At 41.0% G+C, this 15,000-nt stretch overlaps 1 protein-coding gene across 5 annotated transcripts in view; it reads left to right on the forward strand.

Moving 5' to 3' along the window:
- Positions 1-15,000, forward strand: part of ctnnd2a (catenin (cadherin-associated protein), delta 2a) — a 221,379-nt gene that overhangs the window by 137,764 nt on the left and 68,615 nt on the right. For all 5 annotated transcript variants that reach the window (XM_031849928.1, XM_031849932.1, XM_031849929.1 and 2 more), the window contains exon 13: positions 11,805-11,937. In XM_031849928.1, coding sequence (XP_031705788.1) covers positions 11,805-11,937 — 133 coding nt within the window. The remainder of the gene's footprint in view (positions 1-11,804; positions 11,938-15,000) is intronic.

The following is a 15,000-nucleotide window of genomic DNA, read 5'->3' on the forward strand; positions in this document are numbered from 1 at the left end:
AGAGAGAGAGAGAGAGAGAGAGAGAGAGAGAGAGAGAGAGAGAGAATGGTGAATTGATGCATATGAGGCATCAGACAAGGTTGTTGGTGTGGTCTTACCCCTCTTAGTAAAGGTGTGTGTTGTGTACATGTGTGTGTGTGTGTGTGTATTTCTCTGGGCATTGGCCCGTGCTGTAATGAGCACCATGTGCATTCACGTGGGATCGTGTTTGCTTTTCCCCCGGTGTACATTTCGTACCTTTTGTGCATTTGCCTGAATCACTTCAGTGATTTTGCAGTGTTGGAATGCCATTTAGTCGCTGCCTGGACCTGCATCTCGTGAACCGCAGACCTCATATTTACTTCAGGGTGGATCAATATTGTGGGCAAATCTTTCTGCCAAGTTCTGTGCCGTGTTGCACTTAACACTGTCAGAATGAACTGTCTTTCTAAGGAGGAGTACTAATTGGTTCAATTGCCATGCTCCCAGCGTAAATGCCACCTAAGCGTAGAGTATTAGCCAAGGTATATTACAAAATATACAGTAAACCTCAGTGTTCTCGGTGAAAGTACATAGAGCAAAATATTTTCGGTTCATTGTTTTCTAGCTGTCGCAGAGCTGTCAAACAGGTATTGCTCTGTAATAATTTCAATCCAATTCCGTCATGGGGTTTACTTTCATGGCAACAATCATTTAACAAGGATGGGTGAACATGTTTAAAGTATAATTTCTCTCACCAAATGATACCACTTTGGAGAATGCAGTCATCTGTGTCATTGAAAGGTTGCTCAGTGAATATAAGGCTGCAAATCCACACCCAAACCTCAGATCAAACTGATTAGAAAGGTGGAAAATACACCACCATAGCCTTCACCTACACCCCCCCTAAGGAGGGTGCCGGTGTTTGTATAGTTGTGTACATATCGCTGGGAAGTACTTCATTTTACTTTATGTTGAGTGAACCCAGTGTGAATACAGTCTGCACTCTGTCATACTGCATGAGCCATGTTTGGCGCTCCAGCATATAATGTTTCTATTCCTCTCTTTCCTCCATCCCCTCCAATCCTTCGAGTGGATGACTGCTTTTAGTCGCACTTAATCCGCTTTTGAAGGTTGCATTTATGTGTGCGAGTGCTTCAGCACACGCGATTTCACGTGAGACATTTCAAAATCTTTAAATGCAACTGGCCATTTCTGTCTGATACCACATTCCCCACCAGTCAAAATAATCATCGGAGATATTACAATCTCATCAGCGTCATTCCAATCATTCTAATCCCTATTATCATCATCTGCTGATACTGATATCATCTGCTGATATCATCATCTGCACTTATAGAAGTAGTCATAATAGTGCTCCAATGCCTGAACAACATCACAATCATTGCAACTATAAATCTCAGATGCATGAGATGTCGTGATCACATCTTGTTTGTCACTGCCTCTATCATTCCTCATGTTTTGTTGTCACATTCATATTTCATCGCTACCATCTTCTTACCCTAAATGTCGTCAACTTCACTGTCAGCATCCTTATGAGCGTGTTCCTTGTATTGTCTTGCACAGCTTTTAGCAAATACAGTACTGCTACCACTTCTCTGTGCTGTATTATTACCCCAGTATGAACTAATGAGAATAGCAGGTGCGTGAGCTAATCACTGGTTTATTAGTTTGTCTTCCCTCTTGCGTCATCTCGCTTATTACACTATCTCTCTGACACACACACACACACAAACCAAACACGCTGCGCACAAGGCAATTGCAAAATATTAATATGTCCACACCCGCACTCCCACAGTGCCCGAGGAGAGTTTAGTCACATCAAGATGAAATGTAAGCTTAGTTCATAATTACCCTGTAATGTCTGGGCAGAGGCAAATCAAACTGAATTATGGAGCCATTTTGGATTAGATATATAAAAGCTGCACAGCTACCTGTTCTTTAAACTAATTGTTTGGAAACGTTTGCAACAGCAGACCTTGGACTCGGGATTTTGTTAGTCAAAGTTTATCGGGATTATTTCAAAGTGTAAATGGGTGCAAAGGGGTAAATGCTGCTCCTGGCTACTTTAATAGCTGTCGACATGGATGTATTACTGAGTGGGCCGACCGCAGCTCCATGGGATTTAAACCAGAGCCTCTCTGTGAAGTTATTTTTCTTAATTTGTTCTTAGAGAACCAAAAATATTAAATCATTTTTAAAAAACTCAATAATACCCATCAAAGTTTACTTTAGAGGTGACACAACAAAGAAGCCATTAAGACACACTCAAAAGGAGTGAGCCAGTGTATTTACATGCACTTAAATAACCGGGTTGTTTTCTGCAATAACCTGTTTTTTTTAAACATCATGTTAAGGAGAAACCCAAATTCCATTATAGAGGTGACAAACACACACACACACACACACACACACAGACACACACACATAGTATGCAAAAAACTGTGTTGGTAATGGCAGGAACAAAGCAATCATGGTTCAGACAGTTGACATCTGCTAGTGTGTGTTCATGTTGCCTAGAGTTTAGGGCCCATTACACACTCAGCACACTGGAAATGTCAGTGTCCCTCATACAGCTTTCTGTCTTAACCTCATCTTTTAACCATCCATTGCTTTTATTGGAGCTTTGCAGCTTGTCACTGTGGCGTCCACTCCAAGGGGAGAGGGAAATAAATAAAAACAAGGTGTGTGTGACCAAAATGTTTTTGCGAGCGGGGATGCCTCAGTACTGTACTGAATTTACTCCTAGTTTGTGCGGGCAGTATGAAGGATTCACAGGTGTCTACGTGTGTTTGTCTGTGTGTGTGTGTGTGTGTGTGTGTGTGTGTGAGAGAATAAGGGAAAAAATACAACCCGAGGAAGCGAAAGAAAGTGTTTGTGTGTCGTGCTTTTGAGTGTGTACATGTTTTCATCTCTGTTGTTTAATGTCAGGGCAGGTCCTTGACCTCAATACTAAATGTCTGCCTCTGAAAAGTGAGTCTGACAGTGGATGAATGTGTTACACACACACATATATATAAAGCTGCCGACCGTGCCAATATCCATCTTGACCTTATCAGTGTGATATTCACATGGCAGAATAATTGTGGATAATTTGTGCTTGTGTGATGCACACAGACACACAAACTGACAGACACACAAACTGTTTGTGGCACCTTCATCAGGGATGAGGCATACTTGTTGGTCATGCACACACACACACACACATAGCACAGGCTAGCACCATCATTAGCACCATCACAGTAAAAATAGCTCACCTTTCCAGTTTGTAGTTCAGAGGCCGGAGCAGACTCTGACATGATTGCATCTCAGCTAGCAAATCAAGAGACAATGGGACAGTAATTTTTCAGCAGGCTCACCTTCATCCAACAGCTTAATCTTCTGCCTGCACTATGATTGGCTGAGTGTAGTGGATGGGGGTTTGATTGGACAATTTGTTCACTTGTGTTATATCATTGCTGAAGTTTGAGTGGCTCTTCGCAGTCTTATATCAGACACCATTGCAGTGCATTCTGCTGATGTGTGGCTCACTGATGTCAGTTCTTTCATCAATCCGTGCAAAAACCCACCCCGGTCTATAAAGGGCCCGTGTCACATCTTAAAATCGGGGTACAAAATTAGAGTTAATGCTAATGAGGTCCACTTATCTTCTACTTTTCCTTGATCTCTAGATTTAGATGGTTGATCCAAATAGGAGAGTAAGGAAAGCCAACAACCCTCCTACGTTAAACTGTTTTGATAATGAACAGACCTCCTTATAGGGATACACAGTAATGCAAAAGTCACAAGCCATTGCCTGTGAGGGTTGCAGCTTGATAAAGTCCACTTGAAACAGCATTGTATTACACTGAATCTCTTACTACAACCAAATTGGTTTTTCGATTGTAGGGATGTTCTTAGGGAATTAGATCGTGCCTTATTCCTGCTTTGAATACAGTAGAATACGCAGCCTAATCTTAATGAGGGATACATAGTAATGGTCCAGGTCACCTCAGTTTCTATTGGCCTGCCTAATGAATGTTTGACTGAGTGTATGTTTCACTGGCCTATTGTTTGGCTTTGTAAACATCCAGTAATTGCACCGTGTAACGTGGGAATAGTGCCACCGGGCTGAAAATTACCGATCAGCAAAGGTGGGATAATAGCTGTGTGAATATGTGTTTATTTGCACGTTTGCAGTGCGTGTTTGTGTGCCTTCAATGCATATGCAATATGCAAGAGTTTGTGTGGGTATGTATTGTTGAATGTGTATGTGCATGTGAGTGCACGCACCTTAGCTTAACTGCAGTGCGTGTATATATTCAATTCACTGTGTATGTGCGTGTGTGCAGACCCTTTGACTGGGTGTGTGTATATAAATGAACACCTGTCTGTCAGCTTAATGCCGTGTTCGATTTGGCCTCCGATTCTGTGTGTTCAGCTAATTGCAAGGACTAGTGGCGGCGTTTGTGTTTTCCTTACCCCGGCAAATCGCTCCACGGCCCTGCACGCTAATGCTCCCCTTCAGCAGCCCCACTGAAGCCAGCCTCTCACAAAAAAAAACACTCTAAATGACATTTTTCTACATTTTCAAGTAGACACACTATAAGAAAAGAGTACATGGGCAGTAGATCAGTTCAATGGACAGCGTTACGGTGAAAGAACAGAACAGATCCAAATGAACATTCAAAGATAAAAAGTGCCATATCCTCTTCCTGCTGAATCACTCCTCCTACCAACCTAGGACTTGTACAAGAATTGTAGATGAAGTGCACTTTCCTACTTGAAAATCATGCTGTTAAGAAAAAGATTTTCCTGCTTTAAGAACTAGAAAGCAGATAAAGATAAAGACATTTTTTACCTCATCAAATACATTTGCGGCTATTTTTTAACCATGATTCTTTTGCCATCAGCTTGAATAATTTAGCCTTTCACGTTGATGACTGCAACAAGTTTTTTAACTTTTTCTACTTTGTTCTGTACATAAAATGGACAAACATGCACTGTATACTACAATGTACTATCATGATGATTATACAAAATAGGATGTGTAATATATAATAGTATATAACATAATAATATTTAAATTAGAATTGCTCGAGTTCTCTCTTAGGTTGCTATTGACGTACAGTACATTGTATCACCAGCTCTTTTCCCACCATCATCTCTGTCTCGTCCCCATTCATGTTAGTCGGTATCATTCTTCTCACTCCGTCCTTTGTTCGCTTTAATTCAACCTCCTGAGCCTCCTACTCCCAGCCATAGAGAAAGCGTATTGATTTTCTCATCGTCTGTGTGGTTGCTGCATGGGTTTCGGATGAAAAAAAACTCCAGACTCGTCTGAGAAAGAGCAGGAGGCAAATAAAGGGAAACAGGGATGGTGCTACATGCAGACAAAAGGAGGCAAAGAAAGAAATAGTTACATGTGGGCTCTCCTACTAAAGTGATGGTAAAATTTTCACCATTATTATTATAATTTACAATGAATCATAATGAAATGATAGCAGAATTAAATAACAAAATAAATGTTCAAGTTCAAAGTACTGTAGTGTGTTAAATGAACTACTAAATGACAACCGTCAATTTTAATACTGTGGTATACTGTGATAAGGCTCTATAGAGATGAAGAGACGGCTCTTCCTCCATCCATTCTATTCCATTCATCGTTTATCTCCTTTGCACTAATACTACTAATACTACCAGCTCACTTTTCTACATCCATGGATAGAGATGATCTTTGATTACCAGAGTCATTTCAATTTGCCCATCAGTAACTAGGGAGCGGTAGGTAAGGAGCAGGAGGAGGAGGAGGAGGAAGGTGACAGAAGATGGGATGTTTTCATTGCAGCCGACTCACCACCAATATTTTTTTTTGTCCTCTGTTTATTTCTGGATTGGTTTCGTCCCAGGCTCCATCCACTCATCTCTATCTATCCATTTGTCTGCCGAGCTATTAGGAGCATCGCCCTCTCTCTTCCCCCACCTTTCATTGATCCCCATTACTGTTGCGGGGATTTGTGTTCAGTTCTTCCAGCTGTAACAGAGCTCCACACAGAGATTTTTATTTTTTTTTTTTAGCAGAAGAGAAGAGCATGTGCAGAACATGCAATATTGCTAAAGGCCATTCAGCCAAGATAACACAGAAATGATATTGCAGTCATTTGTCAAGTTGTTTGTAGCTACTCTGAATACGCAACTGCTCCTGAAGACATGGTGGGCTGCTTATATGTCTCATTGTTGTACACATGTTAAAGCTAGTGCCCATAATGATTTTGTGTTGATACATCAATAATATTGTACCTGCATAATACTTTATGTGATGCACAAAATCGACACATTTACAGTGACTGAGGAAGCATATTCTGCTATTCATCTGCTTCAGGTCAGGTCTCAGCTGTCCTGGTTGACACAGCAAAAGTGTGTTCAAAAAGTGGGCTGCCTTGTTTTATACTTAGACATAGAATTGCGAATTCAAGGGTAGTTTTTACGGTTATGTTATGGCAGTTGTTATATGACAATGTATCCTCATACAACGGTTCACATGATATCTTACGAAAACATATTGGATCGAGACAAGACAAGAAACAAATATATCATGGCAAGTGTGATACTGTTTTTATTTGAATACATCAATAAATTAACTTAGACTGTGAAGCAGTAGGTTGTGAGGTAACACAAAATACCTTTAGATACATCTTTTATCCTTGCCCATGTCTACCAGCACCACCTTCTGTACTTGAGATGAATCCCACCGCCCTGTTTTATGTGCCAAGAGAAACTTAGACTTATCTTACAAGCTCTCTCAGAAGGACACATCAAGAGACTTGGCTATGTTCCTGGATAGCATCTTAATTAAGTTTTAATTAAAGAGACCCGGCACTGCACTTTGAGTCGATGCTTGTGCATCTTCACCTGTACCTTATTCTGGCTGCTGTTTATTGGTGAAATTGCTGAAGTCTCTTCTTTGTATTGACGTTACCTTGACTAAAGCACTCCACCTGAAGATGCATACTGAGGGATTCACACACACACACACACACACACACACACACACACACACATACACATGCATACACATATGAAAAGAGAAGCACACCCAGCATACAGTCCTGTTTGAAGAAGTCCAAGATGTACTTTCATCCAAACCACACTAACACATACTGTGGACGCATGAACACATTCATTTGCAATTCCCTTAGATTATTGGCATCCATAGGGAGGAAATACAAAAAGATACGGTCGAAAATGTGTAGTAGGAGGAAAAGAGAGGATGCACATAGTGAGAGATAAAAAAAGAAAGAGGAGGCTTAGGAAAAAGGTGAGCGTGGACTGCTAAAATGATTTAATAGGCAATATTTGAAAAGTGTGTCATTTGCTACTCTGTCCTAATCAAACTCGTATTCAGCTCCTCTCGAGTAGCACGAGAATTTGATCACCAATGCAGTAAATTACTTAAATTGCATTTTCTCTTTCTTGTGTTTTTCCTGCTTTTTTCGCACTATTTTCTCCCTCTCTCCCTCCCACACTTGCCCTCTCTCTCTCTCTCTCTCTCTCTCTCTCTCTCTCTCTCTCTCTCTCTGTGCCCCCCTCCATCCCAACACAGTGATGAAGATTGATGTTCAAGTCCTAATTCGCATCTGCTTTGGTATGCACACTGCCAGTCCGTCCATTGCTGACCATCCAATCAGTTACCAGACATGACAGGCCTTGTCCAATCAGATTAAGGCCAGCGGGACATGCTTCCTGTGTGGAGCTGTCACTCCAGATGCATTGTGGTCCCTGCTGATGGATGTGATTTGGGCTAGGAGACACAAATCACGTTCCCTTGTGTTTTCGATCATGTACCGCATATTACGCTGTTGTGAAGATAGTGAATTACATCAAATAAATGCAGCATTACAGTTATACATTTTTGAATTTGCAAAGGTTGTTACTAGAACAGGTTGTTGTTTGAATCATTATGATTTGATGTCATATCTTACTGATGATCTTATTAAAACCAAAATAAGCTTTCAGTCCTGGTTTATCTTGCAACAGCTGCGGTAACCGGTGTCATGGCGAAGGCACTGCAGTATTGCAGACAACAGGAAAAGCGGTGAAGCTGTTTACGGCACACTCAAATTTCACACATCTCCCCATTATGTTTTAATACCAGCTGCCTTTATGTGCAGTTTGACTCTTCATGGACACCAGTTACTAAACTCCATAACCCAATGGCACTCATCATTTGTTTGGGCTTTGTCATTATTTAACACATTCTCTGTTACATAAGTCATCTTTCCACACTTTTCCATTTCATTTGTTAGAGTTCAGGGATACGGGAACATGACAATGAATGGTGCAACAGAGGGAAGATGTAATGCTTTCACTTATGTCTCCCTCCAACTTCAGCTTTCCTCTACAGAGGAATTCAAATCATCGAAAGCAAACATCACCACTCTGTGTGTGTGTGTGTGTGTGTGTGTGTGTGTGTGTGTGTGTTTGTGTGTGTGTATCCAATTAGTGTTTTTTAAGAGTAAATGAGCTTTGCTTTTCCCTGTGTATGTGTACATGTATCAGTGGGCATGTTGGGATTTCAGATAGAGGTTGAGCTGTCCCATGAGACCTGGACATGAAAAGAGAGAGATATGAAAAAGGAGTTTTATGAAAAAAAAGAAATCCTTTGATAATCCTTACATTTTCATGCGTTGCACTCTTCTGTCACATTTTGTCTACCTCCCATGCCAATGTGTGTGTGTGTGTGTGCGCCTGCATCAAAGCCTCACCATCACACACCAGTCTTTTCCTCTGTCCCAGTTATATCACTCTGCCTCCACCCTCCCTCCTCCACAAACCCCCCTTGCCACCTGCCTTTATTCTCAGTATGTCTGACTGCTCTCCTGCCATACCTAGTGTTTCCATTCGAAATATTTCGCTGCATCACGCCTACGCATGCCTCGAGAAATGGCAAAGCAACCTGTCCAACCAGGAACACGGAGCTCGGTGCGGCAACAGTGCCACCTAATTTATTCTCGTACCCACCGGTGTGTCGTATCAGGAACATGTAGCTCAAGTTTAAAAAAGGCAAGTCAACAAATTCTTCTGTGTGGCATGTATTACCACACAAGGCATAAAATATTAAAGTGTCATAAAGAATATGGCACACAAGTGGCCGCATATTGTGTGACGGATTCCTCAGAAGTTGGGTGGGTATTTAGTGTGAGCCCTGCAGTTGCTTGGCAGTGCCTCTTTGATCACTTGTCCCTTGTGCAGGATATATCCTTCACTGTTTGCATCCCACTGTTTCACGTCATTGACTTGTCGCCTAGGTGCGTCTACCAGGGCTGTAACTCTCATTAGCACCCGCGTTGACATGACTGGCATCTCATCCGAGGGTTGTTTTCGTCTTTCTCTATGCCTTTTTTTTATTTTTCCATCTCCTACCGGCTTCCTCTTGCCCGTTGTACCCACAGTTGCCTTCGAACACTCTGTTTTTTCCCCTCAATTCTGCATCCTCATTGTCATTCTCCCTCTGTCTTTCACTCCGTCTCCCTCTTTCTCTCCCCTGCTCTGTTCCTCTCACACCGTCTCTCTCTCTCCCTACCAGGGTTTTTTAATTAATGGCGAGCCATGATGCTTATCTTATCAGCAGATCACTCTGCTTTCTATTAACTACACTGACAGAGCTGGGAGGCTGCAGGGGATGGATGACACACACACACACACACACACACGCACAGTAAAATCAGATACATATGTACTTTGAAGCGCAGACAAGGATGAATATGAAAACACTTGTGCACACGCACACACACACACACACACACACACACACTGATGGACACAAACTCACACAGAGATGAACAGCACTGAGGCAATTGTGTCCACATAAACACACATCATGATCCTATCTTAATCTTACCACACACTCACACACACACACTCTCTCACACACGCACACACACATAAACAAACAAACTGGCCGGATGGTATCTGGCTGTGTGATTTAAGGGGGGGTGTTTGAGGGTCTCTCCTCCTAAATCCCCTAAATGCCTTGGGAATCCCTCCCTCTTCCTCCCTCTCTCTATCTCTCTTCTACCTCCCTCCTTCAGTCCTGCTTTCTGGCTGAATGAACACTTATCATTCGGCAGATAAAGAGCCGTCCACGCTGGAGCTTGCGTTATCTTTAAGGGCCACGTTTACTCCCCGTGAACACTTTGCTTTTCACAGATGTTTCATAGGCCGCATTTACTTCATCTGACAGAGATGAGAGTGCGGTGTCGAGGCTTCCTTTTCTGCCGCAAAAACTTCAGGCGCACTCGCAATCCCCCCACCCCATCAATTTGAACTCTGCAATTGTCCTGTATTTACCACATTTTCATGTTTAGGGAGGCTGAGTTAGGAGGCAAAATGAATCAACGTCTTCCACGATAGCTCCATGGGTGATTACATTGAGCCGCATTGTGGCACAGAACAGCGAGCATGACTGCAGAAACAACAAAATCGATCCTCAAGCACCACAATCAATGGGAGCGGCAAAATTTCAACGTAGGTTTTCCTTCGGATCATGTTGAGAGTCGACAGTTTTCTGAAAGCATTGAGATAAAGAGGTAGAGAGAGGGAAAGAGAGTGAGGAAGTAACAGAGAAACAGCTCACAGAGTGGTTATTGGAGAAAATATTACAGTAGATTGCGGAGACACACTCTTGCACACGTGTACACACAGTCGCCCACACTTTCTCGCACAGTCATAATTTTCTCATTTGGGGGACCGTAGCAAAACAATTATCAGCAGGGGATAATACAATAAAGTAGACCATTTCCTGGGTATTACCAAAGGACAAAACATTTATTTCACTTTGTCCAGTGTGCTCATAGGAGTGTAATGGTGGAAAGTATAGAACATAACTCACACCACTCACACTGCAGACAGCATGCAGGCAGCAGTAATGCTGCGCTGTGCAATTCTTCAAAACTTTTTACATCATTTTCTAAGTTTACTCAAAACCATTTTGGGACTTGTGTGGGCTCAACACTTAATATGTATTAACTTGCTTGCAATGTGTTTCACTACATCAAGGTCATTTAGGTGGCTTTCAGGTTGCTCTTCAGCATGGTAATCTATAGGATATTGTTGTTTGCCAAGCACCATGATTCAAAACATTCTGTAGTCTTCCCTGCAATTTGCAGTTCACATAAAATCACATGCCAGCCAAACTATGCAGACAATATTGTGGTGTGTTATTTTTTTCCTTGGAGCTTTTGTATGTGACACTTGGCTACTTGGCGTATCGTACTTACAAAACCCAATATAAAGCTTTTATGAACTCACTATATATCAAATCACCTGGCCATAGAGTGGAAAGACTTTAAAAGACTCACTGTGTTGTTTCAAATTCCCCTTGAGTTGTGTGTAAATACAAATATATAATATTTGTAAAAGTGTTCGTGGATGCTGTCGTCATGTCCGCTTGCTCTCATTACGCTGCCTGTGGTGGGTGGAAATGACAATGTTTTGCCAAATTGGGCATCCAGTGTATGATTTGTATTGTTTTTATCCCAATATATGCTTATCTCGTAAAGCTCTCTCTCATAAGAGGAGAGCTCTTTGGTTGAAAATGAAACAAAGTGGATTTTTCCATTTCAATCTCTCTCTCCTTCATTTTCCTTTTCATCTATACGTCTGTCTCTCTCTGTACACTATGTAACCGTGTAAGTGAGCGTGTGAATATGTGTAGCTCTGGGCATGTTGGGGAAAGGAGTCTGTGATTTTATTGGACTACTTTCAGGTAATCTCCCGTGTTTTGGTGAGATGCTTTGTTAAAGTGCTGCAGGAATCAAAGTGTCTGTCTGTCTGTCTCTCTGCAGAGAGTTCGGGTGGAGAGATCCGGAGCTGCCAGAGGTTATCCAGATGTTACAGCACCAGTTCCCATCGGTGCAATCCAATGCCGCAGCCTACCTACAGCATCTCTGCTTCGGAGACAACAAGATCAAAGCTGAGGTTTGTATCTGTGTGTGTGTGTGTGTGTGTGTGTGTGTGTTGTGTTTGATTCAGATCAGTGTAGTGGTGAAGGGAATGATTGTAACTTTGATGAAAAAAGCCATAAAAAAGTGAATACCTTCTTCTGAGTTGTAGTTGTAACAGCTCAGGCTGTTTTGCATTTTCCTGCAGTGGCTTTCAAGAAATACTGCTTTAACTAACCAGTTTCACACTGATGGTTGGCATGATAAAGCTTGCTGCAATCTCTGTCCCTAAGCTGTGCCTTTTATTGAGTAGTATCTATAGTGGCAGTAAAGTTCAATTAGCCCCAAAGTCTCAAATTTGTCTCTCAAAAGCAATTTTGGAGGGAAGCTCTAAAACACTGGCAGCGAGACATGCAGATGCACTCAAATCCAAATCCATGGATACACAATCTCTTTTTGTTTTCTCTTTCTTCAACTGCCCCTCAACTCACACACCTCAATTTCTATTTGAGACCTCGGTCTACGGCACCTTCAGAATCAATTTACCAGCACCTTAAAGGCTAAGGAATTGACCTTTTTATTTTTTTACTTTCTGCAAATTAGGCAATTAAACACAAAGACGCAGCTATATCCATTCACACCAACCCACCCTTGTAAAAAAGGATACACACATATATAGATAAAAAAATCACACTTACATGCAAAACATCTCATTCCACTCCCACCCCCTCATCCACGTAGCTCTGAAAGAAACCTAAGTGTACGTGTCTTTTGTAATGGGTGTAATTATTGCCTAATGGAGGTATCCAACAATGGAGAAAATAGCAACATGTGTATTGACAGTGGATGCTTTGCCCTGTCTTCATCTGTATGTTTGCCTGTCTCGTTCTGGGCCCAAGGTGTCGCTAAACACTATTTATACAAATTAAATCTGTAAGTGATATCAACCAGCCAAAATGTATGCTTCGCATTAACATCAAATATATAAGCAGGCTTTCACACATTGCCATGTGTGTATACAATGACAAAATGCAGCATGCACACTCTAATGCAGTGAGACACACACAGAAATGTGCCCTCGGGCCGTATTTCTTAAATCGTTTTTAATGAAAAATAAACTTGACTGACGATCACTAAGCCAGATACGGGATATTAGTTTGGGTAAAGATCCCATTGTTGGAATGAAGCGAGATGTTTTTTTTATACTGTGATGAGAGTAATGAATTTGTTTTGTTATGATTAATAAGTGTATTATTTATTTCAAAACCCTGTTACCCAGGGAACAAAGCAATGAATCCTTTGCTGTTACCAATAGTGTTTGCTTTTGTATTGTCTCCATTATAATAGTGCATCTCTTCATAGAGTTTAGGATTGACATTATTCTTGAAAACCATTCTTCTGCATCCTCCACTTTATTTTTGCTGTTGAAAAACTCAGCGCCTTTAATCGTATTACGTTTGATCAACTGAAGAGGCTGTGATGCAGATTTGTGTATGAACTGTAGAGCCATCACATTAATGATGGAGCACATGTTGGAACACCTTGAGTCTCATTTACGTCTTTTATTCTTAGATCTTCTTTATGTCTTGCAGTATTCATTCAATTTCAACCAAAGAAGATTTAAAAGAAATTTTCAGAGCAAAATAAAGATGTCATGACCTTCATAAGAGAGTGTGTGAATGGGCTGTTGATGCTTACTTAACTTGTGAACCTCTTATGTATCTTGGTGGATCTTCACCAGGGTTGTGATGGAGCTTATTCTCGTCTTGTCAACAAGTTTCAGGTTTGAAGAGTAAACGGTTTTGTTCTGTTACAAAGGCTACAAAACAGGGACATTAAGTGCGACATAAACATTGTTGACTTTGACTTTGACTCTTGTTTCTACGAGCAGGGCAAAGAAATGATGTATTATTTATTCTGTGAGGCAGAGATATCAAAGTAGAAGTAGGACTTGACTTGATGCAGTTCTGTGATAATTCAGTAATAATTCTTTCTTTTCCTCATCCACCCATCGACTTCTCAGTCCTGGCCCTCGCTGTTTGAATTTAATGTAGAGACTAGACAGACATTTCATTGACAACCATCTCAACCCCACAACCCCCCGGCAGGTTTGAAAGGAATGTTTTCTTTGAAAAATCATCTAAAATGCACTCTTTATTATAGCTTGAAGCTTGCAAAAACACAATCTATTGCTGGATTTTCAAATTTCCAACAGTCATTGAACAAATCAGGTGTGACAAACACTTCCTTCAGGAATAATGAATTTCAAAATCACTTTATTCTACATGTCTCGTTTAAAATTGCGCCAAAAATAAATACTTTGTACTAACCTGATTTTGTAAACAACATTAAATTCTGTGCAACTGAGCAGCCCTGAATGACTCTTCTAAGAAACCAGCAGTCTTGTAACAAAAATGAAGTGAAACTTTTCCTGAAATGCAGACTGTTTACGCATGTAAAATGGAAACGTTTGGAGGGAGGAGAGGATAAGATGTAAGAGGTAGTTTCTAAATGGAAATACTTCATGATTCTTTCCTTCAAGCATGTAGAGCCTCCCCTTTTTCCCAATATTGGTAACACTTGTTGGCACTTGGAAACATGTTGAATATATAGATTGCTTTTTCCATTTTTTGTTAAATAGATTAATCTAAAAATGCATTTCAAATACATTGAAACACAAGGCTGCAGTGAGTTAGAATGTGGCCGGGCAAAAACACCCTGAAAAAGCTTGGGCTTTATTAAGACTCCACACATTACAAAACCAAAGACACATTGCTGCTGTTAATTGGTTCTTTTTAGATTGATGATTTTTTTTTATTGTTTACTTCACATGAAGTGCACACACAGTTATATTTAATGTAGCTCCGGCAAGGAATTTCCATCGCTTGTCTCTATTGGCGCAGGCATCATTCCAATCAGCTGATAGGCAAGGGTACAGTTCTGGTTGAAAACGATTCTTCTTCTTGCAAATATGGCTATTTTTGTAAAGTAATCAAAATTGATTGATTACTTTTTGGGTGCAGAGCGGAGTAGTGATTTCGCTACGGAAAAATGCCATTGCAATATTTCACATCTAATGTACCTCAAATGTCCTATTGTT

Source organism: Anarrhichthys ocellatus, unplaced genomic scaffold, assembly GCF_004355925.1.
Source record: "Anarrhichthys ocellatus isolate YVR2014 unplaced genomic scaffold, GSC_Weel_1.0 scaffold10, whole genome shotgun sequence".
In the NCBI taxonomy this organism is placed as follows: domain Eukaryota; kingdom Metazoa; phylum Chordata; class Actinopteri; order Perciformes; family Anarhichadidae; genus Anarrhichthys; species Anarrhichthys ocellatus.